This window comes from Barbatula barbatula (assembly GCF_947034865.1).
Source record: "Barbatula barbatula genome assembly, chromosome: 3".
Taxonomy (NCBI): domain Eukaryota; kingdom Metazoa; phylum Chordata; class Actinopteri; order Cypriniformes; family Nemacheilidae; genus Barbatula; species Barbatula barbatula.
Genome location: NC_136764.1, coordinates 9,300,039 through 9,321,423, shown reverse-complemented (window position 1 = coordinate 9,321,423; position 21,385 = coordinate 9,300,039). Strand labels below are relative to the sequence as shown.

The 21,385-nt window shown below is 39.0% G+C and overlaps 4 protein-coding genes across 4 annotated transcripts in view; all 4 read left to right on the top strand.

The window, feature by feature from the left end:
* camsap2b (calmodulin regulated spectrin-associated protein family, member 2b) overlaps nt 1-1,527 on the top strand; it is a 34,980-nt gene extending 33,453 nt beyond the window's left edge. Inside the window, exon 18 of the mRNA XM_079453555.1 lies at nt 165-1,527. Within this exon, the coding sequence (XP_079309681.1) occupies nt 165-461 (297 nt within the window). The 3' untranslated portion in view covers nt 462-1,527. The remainder of the gene's footprint in view (nt 1-164) is intronic.
* A 552-nt stretch (nt 1,528-2,079) lies between these two features.
* On the top strand, nt 2,080-13,741 carry wdr47a (WD repeat domain 47a). The gene is made up of 15 exons (XM_079452522.1): nt 2,080-2,281; nt 3,326-3,496; nt 3,848-3,931; nt 4,315-4,399; nt 4,821-5,611; nt 5,940-6,057; nt 7,688-7,869; nt 9,585-9,827; nt 10,165-10,225; nt 10,372-10,529; nt 10,785-10,954; nt 11,125-11,295; nt 11,398-11,529; nt 11,717-11,935; nt 12,424-13,741. The coding sequence occupies exons 2-15, from the start codon at nt 3,339-3,341 to the stop codon at nt 12,564-12,566; spliced, it is 2,715 nt and encodes a 904-aa protein (XP_079308648.1). The 5' UTR covers nt 2,080-2,281; nt 3,326-3,338; the 3' UTR covers nt 12,567-13,741.
* A 77-nt stretch (nt 13,742-13,818) lies between these two features.
* LOC306891900 (apoptosis-associated speck-like protein containing a CARD) lies at nt 13,819-15,914 on the top strand. The gene is made up of 4 exons (XM_079452523.1): nt 13,819-13,943; nt 14,280-14,522; nt 14,734-14,778; nt 14,965-15,914. The coding sequence occupies exons 1-3, from the start codon at nt 13,904-13,906 to the stop codon at nt 14,745-14,747; spliced, it is 297 nt and encodes a 98-aa protein (XP_079308649.1). The 5' UTR covers nt 13,819-13,903; the 3' UTR covers nt 14,748-14,778; nt 14,965-15,914.
* A 1,672-nt stretch (nt 15,915-17,586) lies between these two features.
* On the top strand, nt 17,587-21,052 carry LOC306892258 (uncharacterized protein). Its single transcript, XM_079453229.1, has 4 exons — nt 17,587-17,808; nt 18,488-18,736; nt 18,821-18,883; nt 19,511-21,052. Exons 1-4 carry the CDS (start codon nt 17,769-17,771, stop codon nt 20,215-20,217), a joined length of 1,059 nt encoding a protein of 352 aa, XP_079309355.1. The 5' UTR covers nt 17,587-17,768; the 3' UTR covers nt 20,218-21,052.
* The last annotated feature ends 333 nt before the right edge of the window (nt 21,053-21,385 follow it).

Sequence of the window (21,385 nt, the reverse complement as noted above, 5' to 3'; positions counted from 1 at the left end):
GCACAGATTACAGCTCTACGGCTATGAACTTTTTTCTCTTTTTTTTGTGTGTGTTTTCCTTTTCTTAATAACTTCTACGTTATTGGGTATAGACTGCTGGATTGTGTTATAGCCTAAATGGTATAGCAATATTTGTAACTGTAAGTATCGGCCTCTTTCTACAGGAAATGGAGAAAACACAAGCCAACAACTTCCTGATTCTGTTCCGGGACTCTGGCTGTCAGTTTCGCTCTCTGTACACGTATTACCCAGAGGCGGAGGAGATCAACAAGCTAGCTGGCATCGGGCCCAAGACCATCACACCCAAAATGATCGAGAATCTTTATAAATACAGCTCGGACAAGAAACAGTTTAGCAAAATACCCGCCAAGACCATGTCGGCCAGCATAGATGCCATCACCATCTACTGCCACCTCTGGCAGAACAAGAAACAGAACACACCCAAGAAACTTTTTAAATAAGGGACGGATACCGGGAACTTTGAATTGTTCCTGTCTAGTGGTGCACAACCTGAATGTAGAGAAAACACTTTTGCAAGCTATTACTTTATTTTTATGTTAAACTTCTGTGGCCTTATGCTTGTCTTGTCGCGTCTCTTTTGCCACAGTATGCTTACGGCACAGTTATTGAGTTTATGAGCATTGCATTGTATGAAGATACAAAAAAACATTAGGGACGTGTTACATTTGAAGAGTTACTTCTCTGAAGGTCATGCAGTTGTATTACAGTATTTCATGTACTGGAACCGTAGAAACTCACTGTGTTATTTAATGTCTGAGTTTGTTTATATTTTGGATAAGATTTGTAATGCTTGTTGCACATTACTTCTAGTTCGGAGGAACGTGTGTGTGTGTGTGAATATGTATCTAAACATAGTCTGTGCAAGATGACGCTTTCTACAAAAGAACACATTAGCTTTAGAAATATGAAATACATTCCTAGATAAATTGCTATCACTTGTAGTATCTCGGCCTGAAATGTTCGAAACATGCATTTTAGAATTACAGTCAAGTTTATTTGGCTTTTTATGTGAAGAGGAGACATTATTGAATATCATATAATGAAGCTTTTGTTGCATATTATTGGTAAATAATGTGGTAACTCATTTTTAATTATAAAGTGCATTTTAAAGAGCTGGGACATTTTGACGTGCTGTTGTCTGGCGATGTTTTGTCTCCAGATGCAAAAGAATTGCAAGACATGTGTTATTTTTACTAAGTGAAGTAAATCATCGTTTGAATTAATTGATGCTGTACAGATAGTTTTTCATACTAAGCCTATTTTTTAAGCCATCGAATATTAATATTTTTCATATGAACAGATGATGTTTAATAGGTCCAAGTATGGATAACTCCTATCAGTGAGCGATCTCTGTGTGATTAAAGCAGAATAAAACGAGAGCTGTTTGTTTTTACACGATGTTTAATCTTTTTGCAGGTCACGTCACAGCTTTGTCCATCATACGCTTTTGTCTGTTTGTATTTGAATGTTAACCTCAACATAAATACAGATTTACATCTCAAATTCTTTGACGAGTTTGATCATTTCTTTCCTTGTAATATAACATTACCTTGCGATTGCATTTGTGATTCAATGAGGAATTGTGGGTAAAGGCGAATGTATGATTATTATAAGATAAATTCACAAAACTCTAAACAGTAGAGGTAGTAGATACGTTGTTAGTGAACAGTTCTCAGGCTTGGATTATTTCTTAAAGGAATAGTTTACACCAAAATGAAAATGTTGTCATAATTTCCTCACCCTCGTGCTAAAACTGTATTCTTGTGTCGAACACAAATGAAGATATTGTTATGAAAGTTTGTAACCAAGACATGTTGGGTCACCATTGACTCCCATAGAAGTATTTTATCATATTATGGGAGTCGATGGTGACCCAAAACGGCTTACTTTTCCTTTATACATTTTACACGCAAATCTAACATGATCTAAGAACATAAAGCCGTCAACCTCAACATACAGTATTCATACATGATGCCTTAAAGGCCTTCTATGTTATATGTACATTAACCATATATATTAGCCTCGCTATGTTAAATAACGCGCAGATGAACGGGACTGGGCGGGATGTGCGGCCTCGCGTGCGTGCCCGCGGATTGGTGGGGCGCACAGAGGAAGCTCGCGCTTGACAACCAGCGAGCGCCAGGGACAACAAGAGCTGCTCGCGCCAGGATCCACGGAATCAAAATATCACGTCGCCTGCGTCAAACACTCAACACCCGTAGAGGATTTCTGCTCTTCGCGTATATGTAGATATCACCAGGTGAGATTTAAATAGCTGTTTGTGCGCGTCGTTTGAGAAAAGGCGAGGCCGGTGAGGCTGCTGCTGCTCCGCCCGGATGACACACTCTTCCCCCCGCGGGTCTCGAGATGTAACCGCGGTGGATGTTCACGTCTGCAGTCCGTCTTTTTTAAAGTCCGGCGGTGAATTAAGAGTGCGATGTGGCTTATCTTGCACCTGTTCTGCTCTGTGTTATCGGCCCGAACGCACGTTACGATAGATGCGTTGCGACGTTGTTATTACGGACCCATGCGGGTCTAGCAGTGGTCGAGAAAGCAAATCTGGGTGGAGGTTTTGGTTTTTGGCTTATTGGTTCAACGATTTAAAGCCTAAAACGGAGCAATTCATGAGCTACCACACAGTACCATTTATAAGGGTGGATTGTCGTCAAACTGTGCTTTTAATTCTTTACAGAATGAGTAAAGCTAAATATAAGTACCATATAAAGGGAACTGTTGTGTGTAATTGTGTTTAAAGAAAGGGTGAATCTGGATTATTAAAAATGTTTCTGTTCTTTCATCTCAAACATGCCGATCAGCTGAAAAATGTACAATGGTTTTGTACTAGGTACTTGATGTAGGTTGATATGAAGAACAGACTGTTTTGGGTAAACAGGCAGGTGGAATGTCAGGTCTCCTCCCATTCTTGTTTTGTTTACAGTACATGTGCTTTTTCTGGTGTGATGGGCCCTCTGGGTTATCATGATGTTCTCAGATATCATAATTCAATCTTTAGGTTGGAATACTTAAACGTACAATGCTTATATTGGGGTTATACTTGGTGTGGTCTTAATATTCCATGTTATGTTGAATTGGGTTGATGTTGTGTAGTGGTTGAGAATGCCTTGGGTTAAACATGTTGATCAGCCTCAGAGAAGAGGAATGTTGTCCCGACCCATGCAACACGGGGCGCCGCTAAAGTCCAAATCTCATTGAACAAAAGATGTGTCCCTGAATTGAACCGCTGTGCGGGAGTTGTCACCCCTTGTTTTCAATAGAAGTTACTTTGCTTTGTGCCCTTTCTCAGACAGCTTGCCACCATGACGGCTGAGGAGATCATAAACGTGAAGGAAGTGGAGATCATTAAGGTGATGCTGGACTTCCTGAACTCACGTAAGCTGCACATAAGCATGCTAGCCCTGGAGAAGGAGAGCGGGGTCATCAATGGCCTTTATTCCGATGACATGCTTTTTCTCAGGTACGACACACACTGCATTCAGACCTGATTTGATTTGATTTTGATTTTGATTCAATTTATTGTCATTACACACATACAAGTACAGTGCAACGAAATGTATTGTATGCTAGAAGAGAGGAAGAGCTGTCTGTTGACAGAATTATTGAAATGTTTATTCACTTTTATCTGATGTTTTTATTGCTCTTAAGAAAATATTTCACAATACTATGGTATTTGTATTAGGTGATGAGTACTGTAGTGTAGTCTAAATTTGTCTGAACTACTTGTTGGCCTTGAACTTTGAATATGCTATGAGTCAAAGTGTCAAGCCACCCTTTCTAAGTTTAGACTCTTTTTCTTTCACCCATGCAGGCAGCTCATTCTAGACGGACAGTGGGATGAAGTGCTGCAGTTCATTCAGCCTCTCGAAGGTCTGGATAAATTTGACAGAAAGAGGTCAGACATCAGCTTGTCGAACTGATAAATAAAAGTGTTTATGTTGGAGACCTCAATTAATCTTGACTTTAGATTATTTTGATCTTAATCACTTTAAAGGTTTTCAAGATATGAAACATGAATGTTATATTTTAAAAACAATGAAAGTATTACAAATAGAAAACTCAAATTATTACGAATAAAGTTCTAAACAAAGGTGGGAGGAGTTTGATCATTTTTCAAGCGTATTTAAGCAACCACCTACAGTACAGTATAGCTGCACACCTTTCTTTCGACAGTTTACATGCATTCCTCTGGCACCTTGTGAAACACATTTCAAATAAATTGCGCACTGTTGCAGTTCTGTATCTTTACACTATTTTAACATATATTCTCTCCTCTAGGTTCCGCTACATTGTTCTGAAGCAGAAGTTTCTAGAAGCTTTGTGTGTAAATAACGCCATGTCTGCTGAAGATGAGCCACAACACGTAAGTGGCAACAGCGTCACCATAGTAACAGATGTCGTATCAGATGAGTTGTCACATGTCATCTCTGACTCATTAAGTTTTTATGGCGTGGCTGCTTTATTTCACTTTCTATGACTACTAAAAATAATGAAACATTCTAGAGCACCTTTTAACAATAGATTTTGATTATATTGAAGAACAAAGTCTGCAGAGCTACTACTAGAGCTGTTAAACTGGCACAGTGTAATCATTTTAAATATGTCATATAGGAATATATATTAATATTGGCCATATTGACATACAATGGTATTTTGATGGCATTACCGTTGTACAATGTCAAAAAACATGATGCACTTTTGTGAGAACGATGTGGTCCCTTTTTGAGATTCAGACTCCAAAAAGCCAAGTTTTCTGATCAACATTGTCTTGATGCACAATTTAGTTGGAGCTGACCATGCAGGAAGCCGTGAAGTGTCTTCATGCTCTGGAAGAATTTTGTCCATCTAAAGAGGATTACAGTAAGCTCTGTCTTCTCCTGACGCTGCCCCGCCTCACCAACCACTCTGAGTTTAAAGACTGGAACCCCAGCACGGCACGCGTCCAGTGTTTTGAGGAGGCCTGCGTTATGGTGGCGGAGTTCATCCCTGCAGATCGGAAGCTGAGCGAGGCGGGGTTTCGCGCCAGCTCCAATCGCCTCTCCCAGCTTTTGATCAAAGGTGTCTTGTATGAGTGTTGTGTAGAATTCTGTCAGAGCAAAGCCACCGGAGAGGAGATCACTGAGAGCGAGGTTCTTCTGGGTATCGACATGTTGTGCGGGAATGGCTGTGATGACCTAGACCTCAGTATGCTCTCTTGGCTCCAGAACCTGTCACCCAACGTCTTCTCCTGCGCTTTTGAACAGAAGATGCTCAGCATCCACGTAGATCGTCTTGTAAAACCTGCCAAGACCGGTTACGCAGACCTGCTCACTCCACTCATCAGTAAGCTCTCCCCGTACCCCGCCTCTCCTCTGCGACGGCCGCAGTCTGCTGACACCTACATGTCCCGCTCTCTAAACCCAGCGCTGGATGGTTTGTCTTACGGCCTGTCTGGGCAGGACAAGAGAGGAGCGGGTACAAACGGAGGGAAAACCTCACCCATGTCGCACTCGTTTGCTAACTTTCAGCACCTGAACCGTAGTGTGATGATGGACAATTCAGGATGTCACAGCATCTTTGAGGAGTCACCTGACAGGTAAACATCACCTGTTACACACTTTAACATCTGCACTGGAAGATCATACAATGTTTACGAGCACACAACCTTTTCATCTCAATTACACGAAGTGTTCATTGTTTTTAAGTGTTATTAATGAAGTGTTAATTGTTTTTAAGTGTTATTAACAAAGTGTTAATTGTTTAAAACACCTTGTGAAAATATGGTAGTGTGTGACATAGTAAAGACTCTAAATAAGGTTCTTGGGCGGGGCTGAACGACCAACGATCAGATCAGAATCACTTCCGAACATGTGTGTGTGAGATGTCTGTCTTGAGATAATAATGTAAACTCTCTGTTCTTTCAGCTCAAGAACTGAGACTCCATCTGATAAAATGTTGAGCTCACCTGGCCCTCAAAACTCTCGCCCTGAGTCTGCCCCGGGTCAGGACGCCTCGGAACCAGGTTCTGCAGAGAAGAATGAGGTATTCTGTCATTTGTCAAAGCTATTAATAAATCTTCTTAACATTTGATAAAACTCCAATTTCGATTAATGACTCCCAAGTAGGTTTTATATTGTACTTGTCATTTACATGTTACTGTATGAGAGATTACCCTTTGCATATATCTCTTTGGTTTTAAATGATGTTAGTCAAAGAATATTTTAATATATATAGATTAGCATTCCAGTCCCTTGATTTATTTCTGCAGACTGTTATTATTAACAGGCATTGTTGAAGGTTTTCAGCATTAGATTTCTGCATGTGCAGAATCAGCTTTTTGCCAGCCACCTCCTTCATAAACCGCAGGGTCATAAATAACTGGCCAGCTTTTGCCTCAGATTCAATACTGTGTAGTTACCGTGAGCTTTGATTGGTCGTCTCCTGTCTACGGTTGCTAGGAATGTATTTGTGAGGTAATAGAAAAAGCTTCTAGAATGTTGTCTGATGGAGATTTTGTGAGGTGGGATCTGATCCAGTGATTTCCAAACACTAGGCTAAAGCCCCCCCAGTGGGCCATAGCGGGGTATTGCAGGGAGGCCGTGCCACAGAATAAACCCAAATGTTCTTCGAAAAACAGACTTTTGATTTTATAACTTGTGAACTGTCTATATAGATTTTGTTAAACACTTTGATGTCATGTGTAAACTGTATGCCGTGTAGGTTTAAATGCTATATGTAAATAGATGTTTGGATCATTTTACCTTCACCAGAATATGATTAGCAAATTTTGTGATTGTGCCCATAACTCAAACAAAACCCTTACAAACCATCAATCAATGTTTATTTTGTGCAGTGAGACAAATTAAAAGGTGGAGCTGGAAATCTCACATTGTGGAACTATAGAAGTAATTTTATTATCAGCGTTCTAGAATATCTAAAATAATACAGAATATACTATAGGAAAGGGTGTCCAGTGAGGGCTCTGTAATTTAGAGTTTTTTTAAAGTTAAAACTGAGATTTATTTCTGATGTGCAGACGTCCGGTTGTGTTATTAGAAGATCACACTCTGTATGCCTTGTAACGCACGCACGCATACAATAACACTCCAGTGACAGCTATTGTAAGCTCAGTACGTCACTTTCCGACAGGAAACCCACCCATCTTGCTTTTTTCTGAGTGCACACATGGGGAGGTGAGTTATGACAGAGAGACTTACTGTCCTTGATTTCATATACTGTGGTCACAGAAAATGTGACTGTGGTATTCTAATTTGTACAATCCTATATGTTTAGATATGATCAACTTTATGGAAATAACTCAACAAGTGTGTGTTTTAATTACATTTTCAATTACCTAAAAAAATTTGCCCAAAAAAAGTGGAAAATGAAATAAACTATGATTAAAAATATTTACTGCTGGATAAAGATAGTATTTGTTAAATTGTTACTATACTTGTTTTGTCACATTGTCAGTAATGTGAAGTGGTTATAAGTTTGTACTGTATGTGTTTATGACGGAGGTGCACTTTCTTGTTTTTAGTGTGTGTGAGTCATAGTCACAATTTCACAGTTTATTCCCTGACTGGATCTTAAAAACATTACAGGATCAGTCAAGCTTCTCTGAGTTGTTTAATGTCTTCACGATGATAGAATGTCTTGTGTTTGTCTGTAGCTGCGGGACTCCACAGAGCAGTTTCAGGAGTTTTACCGCCAGCGTCTACGTGTGCAACAGCATCTAGAACAGAAGCAGCAGCAGAGGGAGCTCTACCAGCAGATGTTACGAGAGGGCGGAGTCCAGCAGCACGAGGCCCCACCCACCGCTGAGCACAACCTCACAGAGACCTTCCTCTCTAGGTCAGCAAAGCTGTGCATTACCAACACCATCGCTTCCTAAGGTCAAAAGTCAGTTTGTATTCGTAAACTTCAATTGGTTTGCAATCCAAAGACACAGAGTGGAGTTGATATCTGATGCCGAGAGAGAAAGAAGAAAAGGGAAGTTTGAATAGCAAATGAAAGGCTAATGAGATGACAATAAACCTGACCTCAGAGTTCTCCAGAGTCCAGATGGTGCAGCATGTGGGTGTAGAAATCCCTCGGGACACACGTATACATCCTCAAATTCTGAGACCTGTTTTATATTCCACTCATTTGAATTGTCGTTGTTTAAGTAACCAACAGAGGATTCACACTGCCCAGGGCTATGTTTCTTTGGGTGGACAAGGTGGCTATATCATGACCCCTGCCTTAGTACAAAACTTGATTTACAAATATAAACTTTTTGATGGTGGTGGACAGGTCAAGGAAACCATTCTTGTGTCTCCCCTCATGTGATGCATTATTGCTCAGATTTCAGTTTTTCCCTTTTTAAACCTAGCAGGAAATGATATCACTTTAAGACCCTCCCCTCCTGCTCAGCTTCTTGCTGTGGTTACTGAGAAATCCTTAAACAGAATCCTAACAAAGGGAGGTTTTGAAACCGTACCGTTCATCTGATGTCATCACTAAAGTTCAGAGCCGTACATAATGCAATGTGTCAGAGAGGAGGGGGACAGAAGAATCATTCATTATTCTGTCAAGACAATCTTTTCAGAATTTAAGTAGAATACATGCGTTTAACTGTTTTCTTTTTTAAGTTAATTATGGGGCTGCAGAAATAAAAAGATTTTTACTTTTTGTCTAATGCCATCTGCTTCATGGCTTTAGAACAAATCCTCCCTTGAAGAAAGGGTAATGACCGGCAGTGGTTACTATGCTGTTGGGCGTTGTTATACACACGGGGGAAGGCCGAGATTTAGAGGGAGGGATGAAAAGTTAATGAGATGAACCCCTACAGATGGTGAAGCGAGGATGGAGGAGTCCCTAAGGAAACATTTTGGTATATATTCAAGGCTTAGTTTATGTGTGTGATGAACAAATGTAAAAAAACAGCTGTGATGAACAATAAAGTTTCCTACGAAAGTCTTTTGATCAAAGCTAATCATATAGGCAGAAATGTAACTGAATATAAAGCAAACTGTTCAATTGATATATAATGTATAGTATGCTTATCATAATTTACTTATAGTTAGTCCCGGTTTCAGAGACAAGGCTTAGCTTAAGCCAGGACGGTATGCTTTGGTTAAATTAGGATATTTAAGTCATTTTAATACAAATATTTTTAAATTAATGTAGAAAAACATTACTGGTGTTCATCTTGAGACAGATCAATGATACTGATATATTTTAAGATGACGCTCAAATATTCATTTTTAGTCTATTGTATTAAATCCCTCAAGCATCTTTTGGTGTAACAAAGCTTGCGAAGTACACTACTTAACAGTTTACGGTGACTTTAGTTTTATTGTCAAGACCTTTTTGTTTAAATGTATGAAATAAGTTTTGTAGGCAAACATTTCATTATGCAAACGTTTATTTAAAAATTGGTTTTGTATTAAAAGAAACCAAATGTTCTTGATGGGATGATATGAACTGAATAATTAAGAAAGCATCCCAATAAAAGCCCTAAATAAATAGGAGCTCCTTCACCATTGTTTGAAAAGCATCTAAGGGAGTTTTTTGTGTGTTTGCAGGTCTATTCAAAGGCTGGAGGAGCTGAATGTTGGAATGGATGATATGGGAGAAGAAGTGCAGATTCTCTCTCAGCAGTGTAATGGGGCCAGTAATAACAACAGTGTATCAGGAGAAGCTTCAGCCACACCACACACACAAGTAGAAGGTAGAGGAGCCAGTGAAGTGGTGACCAGCACTCCACAGAGATCAGAAGGACAGACAGCCTTGCCTCCGCCCAGTCAGTCACCTGTGCTGTCCCAGAGGTGAGAGGTCACATAAGATTTTATCCCGACACTTTTGTTCTTTCTGTTTATTTCAGGTACATAATCATGCAACAATGTTTGTGTTTAATATACATCTTTTTAGTCCTATCATTTGCTAAATAGTCGCGTAATAAGGATAATGTGGAACAAATCTTTGCATCAGTTGTGATCACCCTGTCAGGGTTTGTTTTTTCAATAAATGATGGTACAAAATATTGTTAGTTATCAGTCATTACATAAAAATAATAATCGATCATTGTGAGAATTGGAGTTAATCACATGAGAGTTGGTTACACATGGGTCAGTGGATGAGGGTCTTAACAACAGTTTTCTGCAGTTCTCAGAAGGACCCGACTGAACAGAATAACAGCAACCTGACCTGCTCCAAAGGCCTAGAGGTACCCCCTAAAACTCATTATAACTAACATGCATATCATTTACTACTATCTAATCTAGCAAAGAATGAGGGGGATAGGTATATTACTCTTTATTAACATGCAAAACGGTAATGCACTGAATGAAGATGTCTGTTTATGTGTTTCAGAAAGAGAAGTCTAAAGCCAAGTATGTAATTGTGAACACCCTTGAGGACACACAGGCGGTGCGTGCAGTGGCCTTCCACCCCACAGGAGCGTTATACGCTGTCGGCTCAAACTCTAAGACGCTGCGTGTGTGTGCCTACCCTGATATACTGGATACAAGGTCAGCTGTTTGCAAGTCTGTAAAATTATTACAGTATTAAAGGCGTAGAATTTAGAAACTATGCTCAACTCAAATACCAACTGTAAATTGTTTTGTTTGTGTGGTTTTTAAATAACCGTATTGATATCTGCCTGGAAAAAAACATTGAAATGTGTTAGACAAAGGTGTGGGAGTGCTGTAAATGACAAAGTAATGATAAAATGTGTTTAGTAGAGGACGTCAGAATTTGATGTGCACTGTGGTTGTTTGTTTTAGCGGCTCGGGAGCAAGCAAATCTCCAGAAATCCGCTTTAAGAGAAACAAGCATCACAAAGGCTCCATATATTGTGTAGCATGGAGCCCCTGCGGTCAGTTACTAGCCACCGGATCCAACGATAAATATGTCAAAGTGCTGCCCTTCAACCCCGAAACATGCAACGCTACAGGTGAGAGATAGGGAGCATCCTATACAGTACACATATTGCGTGTATAAATGTATATATTTTACCACGATGTGCAGTGCATGTCAATGTCCAGGATTTACTTTGGTGTAGTTTGGGTCATGGTCAGCCAGCTGGGCTACGGGAATATTAATAATGGCTTCTCTGTGCTTCAGGTCCAGATCTGGAGTTCAGTATGCATGATGGGACTATCAGAGACTTGGCGTTTATGGAGGGTCCTGAAAGCGGAGGAGCCATTTTAATCAGCGCGGGTGCTGGAGACTGTAACATCTACACAACTGACTGCCAGAGAGGACAGGGTCTGCATGCGCTGAGTGGACACACAGGTACAAAATCACACACACACCTGAAGATCTAAAGGGAAAGCAAGCATCCCACTTCCCTGCAAACTAAATATTTTTGTGTCTTTTATTTGTTCGTGGTTTCAGGTCACATCCTTTCTCTCTACACGTGGGGGGGTTGGATGATAGCATCTGGTTCTCAGGATAAGACTGTGCGTTTTTGGGACCTGCGGGTACCCAGCTGTGTTAGGGTGGTAGGGACGGCCTTTCATGGTTCAGGTGAGCTTTAACCTTTTTCAGCATCTTGTCTTACAATGAGCACCAAGATAATACTTTATGGTTTCTAGATGGTTTCAAGTGGTGGAATTTAAAACATAAATTGACAGTGTCATGTCTTGATTTGCAATTGTAAATGGCTTGTCACTGTGAATGTTCGTTCATGATCGTATTGTGTGTGATATTACAGGCAGCCCTGTGGCATCAGTAGCGGTTGACCCGAGCGGACGATTGCTGGCAACAGGGCAGGAGGACAGCTCCTGTATGCTGTATGACATCAGAGGCGGACGCATGGTTCAGACGTACCGGCCGCACTCCAGCGACGTCCGATCGGTGCGCTTCTCACCAGGGGCCCATTACCTGCTCACGGGATCCTACGACAATAAGGTCATAGTCACTGACCTGCAAGGTGAGTTATTCTGTGTGCTGTTAAGTTTCATTTACAATATGAATCTGTTAAAATTACTTGCTACAACTAAAATAGTTGTGTTACTATATTATTATTATTACATCTCTCAAGATTGCACAATTACCTTTTTATGTGTGTTTTTAATATTTGGTTATGGATGTAAAACTAAACAAAAATTATTTTCTCCACATATTTAAGAATACAATTTGCGTTAAAAATATGTTTGTTGATGTTTATTTAAAATGATAGTTCACCCTCCAAAAAAATTCTGTCATCATTTATTCACCATCATGTTGTGTGAATTAATGAGGATCAATTTCATTGGGAACCAACATTTTTTAAGATATCTACTTTAGTGTTTTGCAGAAAAAGTCATACAGGTTTAGAATAACACAATGGTAAATAAATAAAAAGAAGTTACATTTTGGTCTGAACTGACCCTTTAAAGATTTAAACCATTCCTTTGGAAATTCTTTGTGATTTCACAGGGGACCTGACGAAACCGCTGCCGTTGACTGTAGCTGGCGAGCATTCTGATAAAGTGATCCAATGCCGGTGGCACACACACCACCTCTCTTTCCTCTCCTCTTCTGCCGACCGCACCGTCACACTTTGGACAGAGGCAACATAGAGCCAGCTCCAAAAACGAGAGCAACACACACACACACACACACACTGCAGGAGTATGTCTATATGGCATTCTTTGAACAAATCCCTGTGTGCTTGTGTTGTCTGTCTGTAACTTGTATGTATTTTCTTTCCTGGGCCCCTCGTCCTGTGCGTGGCTGTGATCAATAATGCAAGCTTTATTTAGGTACATATTTAAGGTGTGCGTGTGCGTGAACTATATTGGGTTTGATGTGTTATAGTATACTTGGCTATACGTGTTCCCTGAGCCATTCTAGAAATAACTCTTATTAAACACTATATCATTCATCCATTCAACTCAGATTACACAGGCTCAGTGATGGCATGTGATCTGTACCGTGGCCTTCCTCAGATTATAGTGTCTGCATCTACCCTGCATAAACATCCACTCTCTGTTTTAATCCAGCGTTTCTAAATACTTCTCGATGTTTAGCATCCTGCAGTATTCATTATTTAAGTTACTGCTTTCTAATGTGTAACACGCTAATGCAAACCGTGTGAATGAATGTTTGAGTGGCAGGAGGGACCATGCTTGTGTTTGGCTAAAATATGGACATTATTTTATGAATTGCTGCAAATAATACATCAAAGTTCAGCTGTTTTTTTGGACTTAAAGGGAAAAGTCGATGTGAAGTGGCTGGCCTTGTACATCAAGTAAGTGTTATTTAAAAAGTTTTGTTTGACTCTCGCTGTTTGCAGCCCTTTTGAGAGCCTCTTACAGTGATGTGAAGCAAAGTGTTACATTTTGAATTATAATTTTATGGAAGGAATTGATGAGTTTTTCTGTTCAACTTTTAACACGAAACGTTAAATTGCACTTTGTTATGGTTTGTCCATATTGTATATTTTGTAACGACGTAGATTTTATCATTTAATCTCATTAAGTTTTGTTATTTATAGATGTTAATTTTAAAACTGACATGTTACACATTTAAGCTAATGAACGGTCACTAAACTCATAACAGTGGAATGTGTTGTTTCTGCCTCTTCATTGACGTAAGCGTTTACAACACAGGAAATGTATTGTTGCTGCTGATATGTCAAAATAAAAGCTTTCATCTCCATCTACTGTAGTTTAAAACTTCTACCGGATAAATTGCCTATTTAATCAAATGAAGCTACCAGGTGTACTGTAAATAAACTAAGATATTAATGTACAAACTGGTGAATGTATGGCTTGTAAATGTTGAATAGCAAATAATACGTCCAGCCTCCTACGTTTCGTTTTACAGAGCGGAAATCCCGCGCATAGGTGTTGATCGGTTCCATATTAAATGCTCTTGATGTCACGTTTTATTTCGCGGATCTAACACTACAACAATGAGTGGGTGCAAGACAGAGAATCGGCTGTCCTGTACAGGTACACATCATCTACATGTTTGAAAAGTTAAAGTGATTTTACAGGTGTAGTGCAGTATGCATTAGAACTTATTAAAACTGTTAAAAGAGTAATTTAAAAAGATATATATTGCATTAAAATATATAACCTTAAATATTCCAAGAAAAATGATTGTTTTATTTTAACTGTAGTAGTGAATCCACGTTTTATTAAACCATGGTTGTTTTTCGTAAGGGATGTTTAAACGTTTCATACCATTTTAATGGTTCGCGATCAATAACAATATGAGGCACGAATTTATTAAAAAGCATTGAAATGCAAATCTGCACAGTAAGACATTTAATGAATTTATTTCAGAGTTTTTGGAAAAGAACTATGCCGCGCTTGTTGACAGGGTTCAGTCGGTGATGCCACTGGCAGATGTTTTAAAAGGTAAAAACATGCTGCATGGAGAAATGTACTCGGAGATCAAAGCCGAAAAAACCAACCAAAGGAAAATGAGAAGGCTTTTTGAAGCACTGCATTCTGGTGGAGACGTGGTTAAAGCTGAATTTTATGATGCCCTGCGTCAAATTGAAAAGCACCTCTTCATTGACCTCGGTGAGAGTCAACACTAACACTTTATGTTCATCTGTTAGTTGACAGCTGTATCTCTTTTAATTGACTTTAACAGTATGCCTAGTTGATATGAACTATAATGATCAATACGTTTTACAGCATTTAATAAAACAACTATTGTCAAGTATATTTAAAGTGTTTAATCTGTTTATAATCTCTGTATGTGGGGTTAACATCTGTGATTTGTTCTTAGGTGGTGACATCTGAACACAAACTGATCCTTACACAGCAGCCAGATGTAAGTGTGCTTGCACGATGAAGTTTGCAACAGAAACATTTAAACATGACAAACTCTCAATGCATATATTAATGCATCCTCGGACTCTCTACCCACGAAATAAGTGGAAACGGATTGTGTCGGGAACTCGTTACGTCATTCGTTCGTGCTGTTTCACCCAATCAACGCGCTACTTTCCCTTTTCAGCGATGCTGACAGCCTATCATTCTACTGCTTTCCCGCCACCGTAGGCTCCGCCTTCCCCGGCAGGATGGGGGTTTGCAGAGGATCGGACTGCCTTGTAATGCCAAGAGCGTGATTTATTAAAAACGACATGTTTTTCAAATTCGTTTCTGAGTATTTCTGCAAGGAAAGGAAAAAAGAAAAAAAACACCCCCAGTAATGATCTGCATTAAAGAAACAGATTATTTGGCAGATTAATAAAAATGCTATTAAAGAATTAAATCTCCTAAATTATTCTACACTAAGGGAGACATTAAGTTTAAACATAATGGGCCGGTTTCCCGAACAAGGATTAGTTCAAACCAGGACTAGGCCTTAGTTAAATTAGGATATTTAAGTTTATACTTTACAAAAAACATCACTGGTGTGCATCTTGAGACAAAACAATCGCACTGATATATTTTAAGATATGCCAGTGTAAATTATTTTCGTTAAAGACACCTCTAACATTTCAGTAAGTCTGGGACTAGCCTTAAACCCTGTCCGGGAAACCGGCCCAATATGATTTGTAATTTAAAAACAGTGAAATTATAGTGTTTCAAAAGTATGGCTAAATGTAAACAGTTTTCAAGGAGTTTGGAAGAGTCCCTGACACAAGAGTCCTTATTGAGTAAATAATGACACTAAAGCAAGGTTTAAATCACATTATGATAATATCAATAAGGGGTTCCCAGGTATAACCAAAGGTCACGGCACTCTTCTGGCGGCACTCTTTTTAAATAGAAATTAAGGAAACACACATTCAATCCCTTTATTTTTCTTGTCAAAATGAATGTTTAATTAATATCAAAATAACTTATTGTAGGTTTGCACAATTATGGCATACTTGTTTATATTATTCCCCTTGATATTGTAATAATTGTCATTCATAATGTTGATTCTATTTTAATGTTTTAATAAACGCGGCCATAAGCTACATGCTTCGCGCTGTACATGCTTCGCTTGCGCATCCCGTGTCCAAGCACAAAACACGTGTGAACTTTACAAGTAATTGCTAGTTTCTGGAACAACATTTTTAATGCACCGAAACAGCAAGTGGCTTTGCATGACCTCTGACTCAAAGTTTAAGAACCTTTGATATAAATGACCAAACTGCCAACTTTATTTCTCTTGTTAAACGCACTGTACACGTTCTTAGAATAATTTGTGAGCTCTATATGTCCATGACATGCAAGTGAATGATGCCCAGAGCCTCAAGAGATGACAAGAGGACAAGTAAACCCTTTGTAAGGCTACTAAAAAGACAACCATAACGAAAAAATAAGCTCATGTTTTGATAGAATTGCATATTTTCACAAGAATGATATACATTTTCAAAGTTATTGTAGCAGTTGACATTATTCTTGTGAAAGTTTCCAAAAACACATTTCGGCTACCACTTTAAAACCAGTGCAGTCCTAAAATACAGGAAATTGCCACAACACATGCTTATGTTCTTCAGTAGCCATGGATGGCAAATTGATGAAATTATATAATAACATTTTGTTAAAATTTTTTAAATGAAAATGCAGAAAACAGATATTGTTAGGCATGCAGATTGTAATTTGTGTTTGCTACTATAAGAAAATGAATGTAAGAAAATGTATAAAAAAATGTTTAAACTTCATTAAGACTATACATTGTACAAAAGCCACTAAGAAAATGTACCATGTAAAAATGGGCACTTTTTACAGGGTACTGTGTTCAGTGGCGTAACTTTGTTTTGAAAAGTGGTGGGGATGGTTAGTCCCCTTTTTAACTCTCACAATAGGTGGTTTTCAAACGGTCATTTGGGGAAGGTCACTTTTCACTTCAATACAGTTTATTCCTATGACTAAAAATGTCACTTGTTCATTGGTTTACGCGTTTTTGTTTGGACATTGGATTCAATAGCGAGCGTGGATGATGCACGAGAAGGGATACAGCTTCACGCTGAAAAATAGTAGATTATTATTTTGTATTATTAAAAGTTGGGTTTAGGGTTGGGGTAGGTGTAGGTGTAGGCATTAGCTTATGTTATCCATTGTAATTATATGGTGAGATTTTGTAACACTTCCGGCCTTATTTGTATCCCTTCAAGCAACAGCCCTCGTTTCATGAGTTTGCCTTTGCAAATAATTAAATAGGCGATAGTTTAGTTAAGCAGAGAAAGTATATGCGTATTTGGCATGCTGTCCAGGGAGTGGGCTCTGGGGTCTGTATTCTTTCCCTATGACTGTATTAATTTTCTGTATAGATGTTTGAATTTGCCCTGTATTGAGAGGGTTTCCTAAATTAACGAAAATGTCCATTAAATGAAGGAATAATGTACTGCAGCACGATACCGGTTCATTTTCAGTTTTTTACTTTGCTAAACAAAAAACTGCTTACACCTTCAAATCTTTGTACAAGCCACTAACAACGATGGAGTCAGTGTATTCGTTTAGACAGATCGCAACAAAACTTACGTACCCTATTGTTGCCAGCAACTATTGAGCATGAACCAGTACTGACATTCAATACATCCTGTTGAGGTTTGTTGAAGTCGACTTGGTGCTAAACCCCACCCACTTTAAGCTGACTCACCCATTTGGAGCTCCCTTTATACCCCACTAGGTATGTAAACACGCCCATACCGTTTAAACTAAGCGCTTTCGTTTTCTACGGCGGGAATCCAACAGATCCTCATTTGCAAGAAACTGTTTTAACTTGTCAATCGTGTAGTAGATTTACAAACTAAACGTTCTTGGTTGATAACCACAGGTTACAGTATCGTTGTAAATCAAAGTGCTCTAGTCTGTACCACAACAATGAGCAAGGAAGACCAAGAGGAGCAGCATCCCTGCAAAGGTAAGCCCAACTGATCCAGTCCAAGGTAAATTTGTAATTTGTCAAATTTTAAATAGGAAGGTATTGTAATGATTCTGCCACATCATGTCAGGTTTCTCTTGGTCTAGTAGCAAGATCATGACAGAACCTCTTGTGCGGAGAGAGGCAAGTTGTTGATTTGTCTTGCCATACGGTCTCGTCTCTGTTCCTGTCCTCTCGTTTCCTCATTTTTTTGCTTGTTATTAAGTTCATGCCAAAGGTACATTTTAGTTGTTTAAGTGTAGTTAGTTTTAGTCCTGTCTTGTTATTATATTCCCCTGTTTTGTTTTGTTACTCCCTCGTGGGTTTTTGTTTTGCAATTTATTATTAAATATCAGTTAACCTCTGTCCGTGTCAGACCAACGCGATCGTGACCTTTATAATTGGTAACCTTGTAGTTTACTCCGAGTAAACTAAAAATATTCCACAATATGTGCTACAGGTATCGAGTCAACCATTATTATATCCATGTAGATCTGATCCATGTACACGGTCACACACAAAATCGTGGACACGCTCTGGATCCGCTCATTGGCAAAGATCTAAACTTCATCCACCTTTACTACTGATGTGGCGCTATTTATTAATTTCTGTATTGTCTTTAATATATTGATCTGTCCTGATGTATCTGTAAAAAAGAGAAATTTGATTTTTTTTTCAGAGGCTCAGTTTGTGAATGCCAATCGTGCAGCCCTTATTGGAAGGGTTACTTCTGTGATGCCACTTGCAGATATTTTGAAAAGTCAGGAAATGATGCAGGAAGAAAAATACTCTGAGATAAAGGCAGGAAAAACCCACCAAGACAAAATGAGAACACTTTTTGAAGCTCTGCATGCTGGAGGAGACGAAGTTAAAACTGCATTTTATCATGCACTGTGTAAACATGAACCGCACCTCATCAAAGATCTGGGTGAGAGTCACAGCAGGTTTTTTTTTATGAGCTCAGTACATCACATTTGCAGTCTATGACCTGTTCTGTGTCTGATGTTAACAGGTGGTGAAAACCGGAAACGCAAGCTTTCTGATTCTGAATGCCAAGAAGAGACAAAATATAAAAGTAAGTATGATCTTGTCATTTATATCAAACACTTTACTATAGGTGTACAATTTATCATGTCCTAGGGCCTGAACTACATGTTGTCATGGTAAGAAACGCATGGAATGATCAGGAACCAAGATGTGTCCAACTTTGATGGGTGGACCTCTTAAAGTGTGGGTGGGCCGGAATATTCGCAATGATTTACTCACACTAATGTTGTTTTAAAGCCTTGTTTTGTCTGCACAAAATGAAATAAAGAAAACGTGGTTTTAAAATTGTAAGACAATACATGTGTCATAAAATAAACCCATGCAAATCATGCCACATTTTCGGTATGTTTCTCATCACATTTGAATGTATTACATGTATTACATACTTTTACACTGAGATAAGTTAATATCTTTATGCACTTTATTAATTGCTTTCATGCAATAAATAGTGTGCTTACGTTGTGACAAAAGCATGCATTCATTGTGCTTTTACCTTTATGCAGCTGTTCAAGCAAGGTCAAATGGGTCAATAACATTAACCGGACAGGTATCAGTGAAACCAGGGAACAGTTCAGGACCTAAATATTGAGTCAGTGTGGACATGATTGCAGGAATGCTATAATTTAACAATTCATGTTTTCGTTCTTTGTTGTAGAACCTAAAACTGAGAAAAACAATTTGAGTCTTCCTGCACCCAAAATGGAGATGCAATTTGGGTGCTTCCCTCCTGCACCCAAAATGGAGAAGAAGCCTCCTGCACCCAGAATGGAGAAGAAGCCTCCTGCACCCAAAAAGAAGAAGGAGCCTCCTGCACCCAAAAAGAAGAAGGAGCCTCCTGCACCCAAAAAGAAGAAGGAGCCTCCTGCACCCAAAAAAGACAAGAAGCCTCCTGCACCCAAACAGGAGAAGAAGCCTCCTGCACCCAAAAAAGACAAGAAGCCTCCTGCACCCAAACAGGAGAAGAAGCCTCCTGCACCCAAAAAGGAGAAGGAGCCTCCTGCACCCAAAAACGAGAATAAGCCTCCTGCACCCAAAAACGAGAATAAGCCTCCTGCACCCAAAAAGGAAAAGAAGCCTCCTGCACCCAAAAAGGAAAAGAAGCCCCCTGCACTCCAAAGGGAGAATTCCCCTGCACCCAAGAAGGAGAATAAGCCCCCCGCACCAAAGAAAGCGAGGAATCCCCTCGCACCCAAAAAAGTGAAGAAGCCCCTTACACCCAAGAAAGTGAGGAAGCCCCCAGCACCCAAAAAGGTGAAGAAGCCCCTCACACCCAAGAAAGTGAGGAAGCCCCCTGCACCCAAAAAAGTGAAGAAGCCCCCCACCCCCAAAAAGGTGAAGAAGCCCCTCACACCCATAAAGTGAGGAAGTCCCCTGCACCCAAAAAGGTGAAGAAGCCCCAGCACCCAAGAAAGTGTGGAAGCCTCCTGCACCCAAAAAGGAAAGGAAGCCCCCTGCACACAAAAAGGAGAAGACGCCCCTGCCCTCAAAAATTAGAAGAAGCCCCGTGCACCCAAAAAGAAGAAGCCCCTTGCACACATGAAATAAATGCTCATGTATTTTTTCTCATTTTAGGTCACTAAATTTTAACTACTGTATTATATAGTTTGTGTTAGCTAGAGCATTAACTCATGTTAGTGTTATATACAAATGTAGGTAACAATTTACAATGGTACATTTACACTTAACAGGTGTTATTAGTTAACATTAGATAACAATGAACCATTTAGTTTTTCAGCATTTTTAATTCCTAGTTAATGTTAGTTTGTGTCAATACAGTTATTCATGTTAGATCGTGGTACATTAATGTTAAGAGTGACAACGGTTGATTTTCATAATGTATTAGTAAATGCTTAAAGTAACATGAACTAACATTAATAAAGGTCTTAAAATTAATGCTGTCCTAAAATTTTTCGTTGTTAGTTCATTTAAGCAAATGCATTAACTTATTATTAATAAATAGCACTTTATTGTAAAGTGTTACCAAAATGTATATAAAAAAGTCAAAATATATTTTTAAATTGATATGGAAATGATTAAAATTGCTGTTTTGGCATTTTTCCACTTTGTCATTGTTGCGTCCACTGTATGAATGCTGTATCCACCCAATAATCTGTAATTATGCTATTCAGCCAGTTTTGGTGACAAAAATCATCAAACAGCAATAAATGTTTTTGGAATGAATAAAAAATTCTACTTGAACATGTGTTTTTCATAAGAGAGTAAAATCTAGCGATTTTAAGAATAGACATGTGTAAAATAACTCTTGTATTTTGACAAGTTATCGCTAACGGAATCAGACAAGATAAGCGACACAATGTCTGTTGATTAAAGCAAGAATTATGCGCAAGTACTCCGTTTACTTGTTATGGGTTTGTCAATTTTATGTTGGGATGACTGGCTCTTATTAGAGAGAATAGGATTGTACCTGGACAAAATTTACGTTCAGATAATAAAAATGGATGATGACCTTATTCTCTAGGTGATCATGCGATAATGTTATTTATCTCAAGCTTTACCACTGGGACTGGTA

Excerpts from the sequence above, each read along its gene's own strand:
- wdr47a (XM_079452522.1), top strand. The coding sequence starts at position 3,339 with ATGACGGCTGAGGAGATCATAAACGTGAAGGAAGTGGAGATCATTAAG. Across the intron at positions 7,870-9,584 it reads ACAGAGACCTTCCTCTCTAG|GTCTATTCAAAGGCTGGAGG; the intron begins GTCAGCAAAGCT and ends GTGTGTTTGCAG. Across the intron at positions 10,955-11,124 it reads CGAAACATGCAACGCTACAG|GTCCAGATCTGGAGTTCAGT; the intron begins GTGAGAGATAGG and ends TCTGTGCTTCAG.
- LOC306891900 (XM_079452523.1), top strand. The coding sequence starts at position 13,904 with ATGAGTGGGTGCAAGACAGAGAATCGGCTGTCCTGTACAG. Across the intron at positions 13,944-14,279 it reads GAATCGGCTGTCCTGTACAG|AGTTTTTGGAAAAGAACTAT; the intron begins GTACACATCATC and ends AATTTATTTCAG.
- LOC306892258 (XM_079453229.1), top strand. The coding sequence starts at position 17,769 with ATGAGCAAGGAAGACCAAGAGGAGCAGCATCCCTGCAAAG. Across the intron at positions 17,809-18,487 it reads GGAGCAGCATCCCTGCAAAG|AGGCTCAGTTTGTGAATGCC; the intron begins GTAAGCCCAACT and ends TTTTTTTTTCAG. Across the intron at positions 18,884-19,510 it reads AGAAGAGACAAAATATAAAA|AACCTAAAACTGAGAAAAAC; the intron begins GTAAGTATGATC and ends TCTTTGTTGTAG.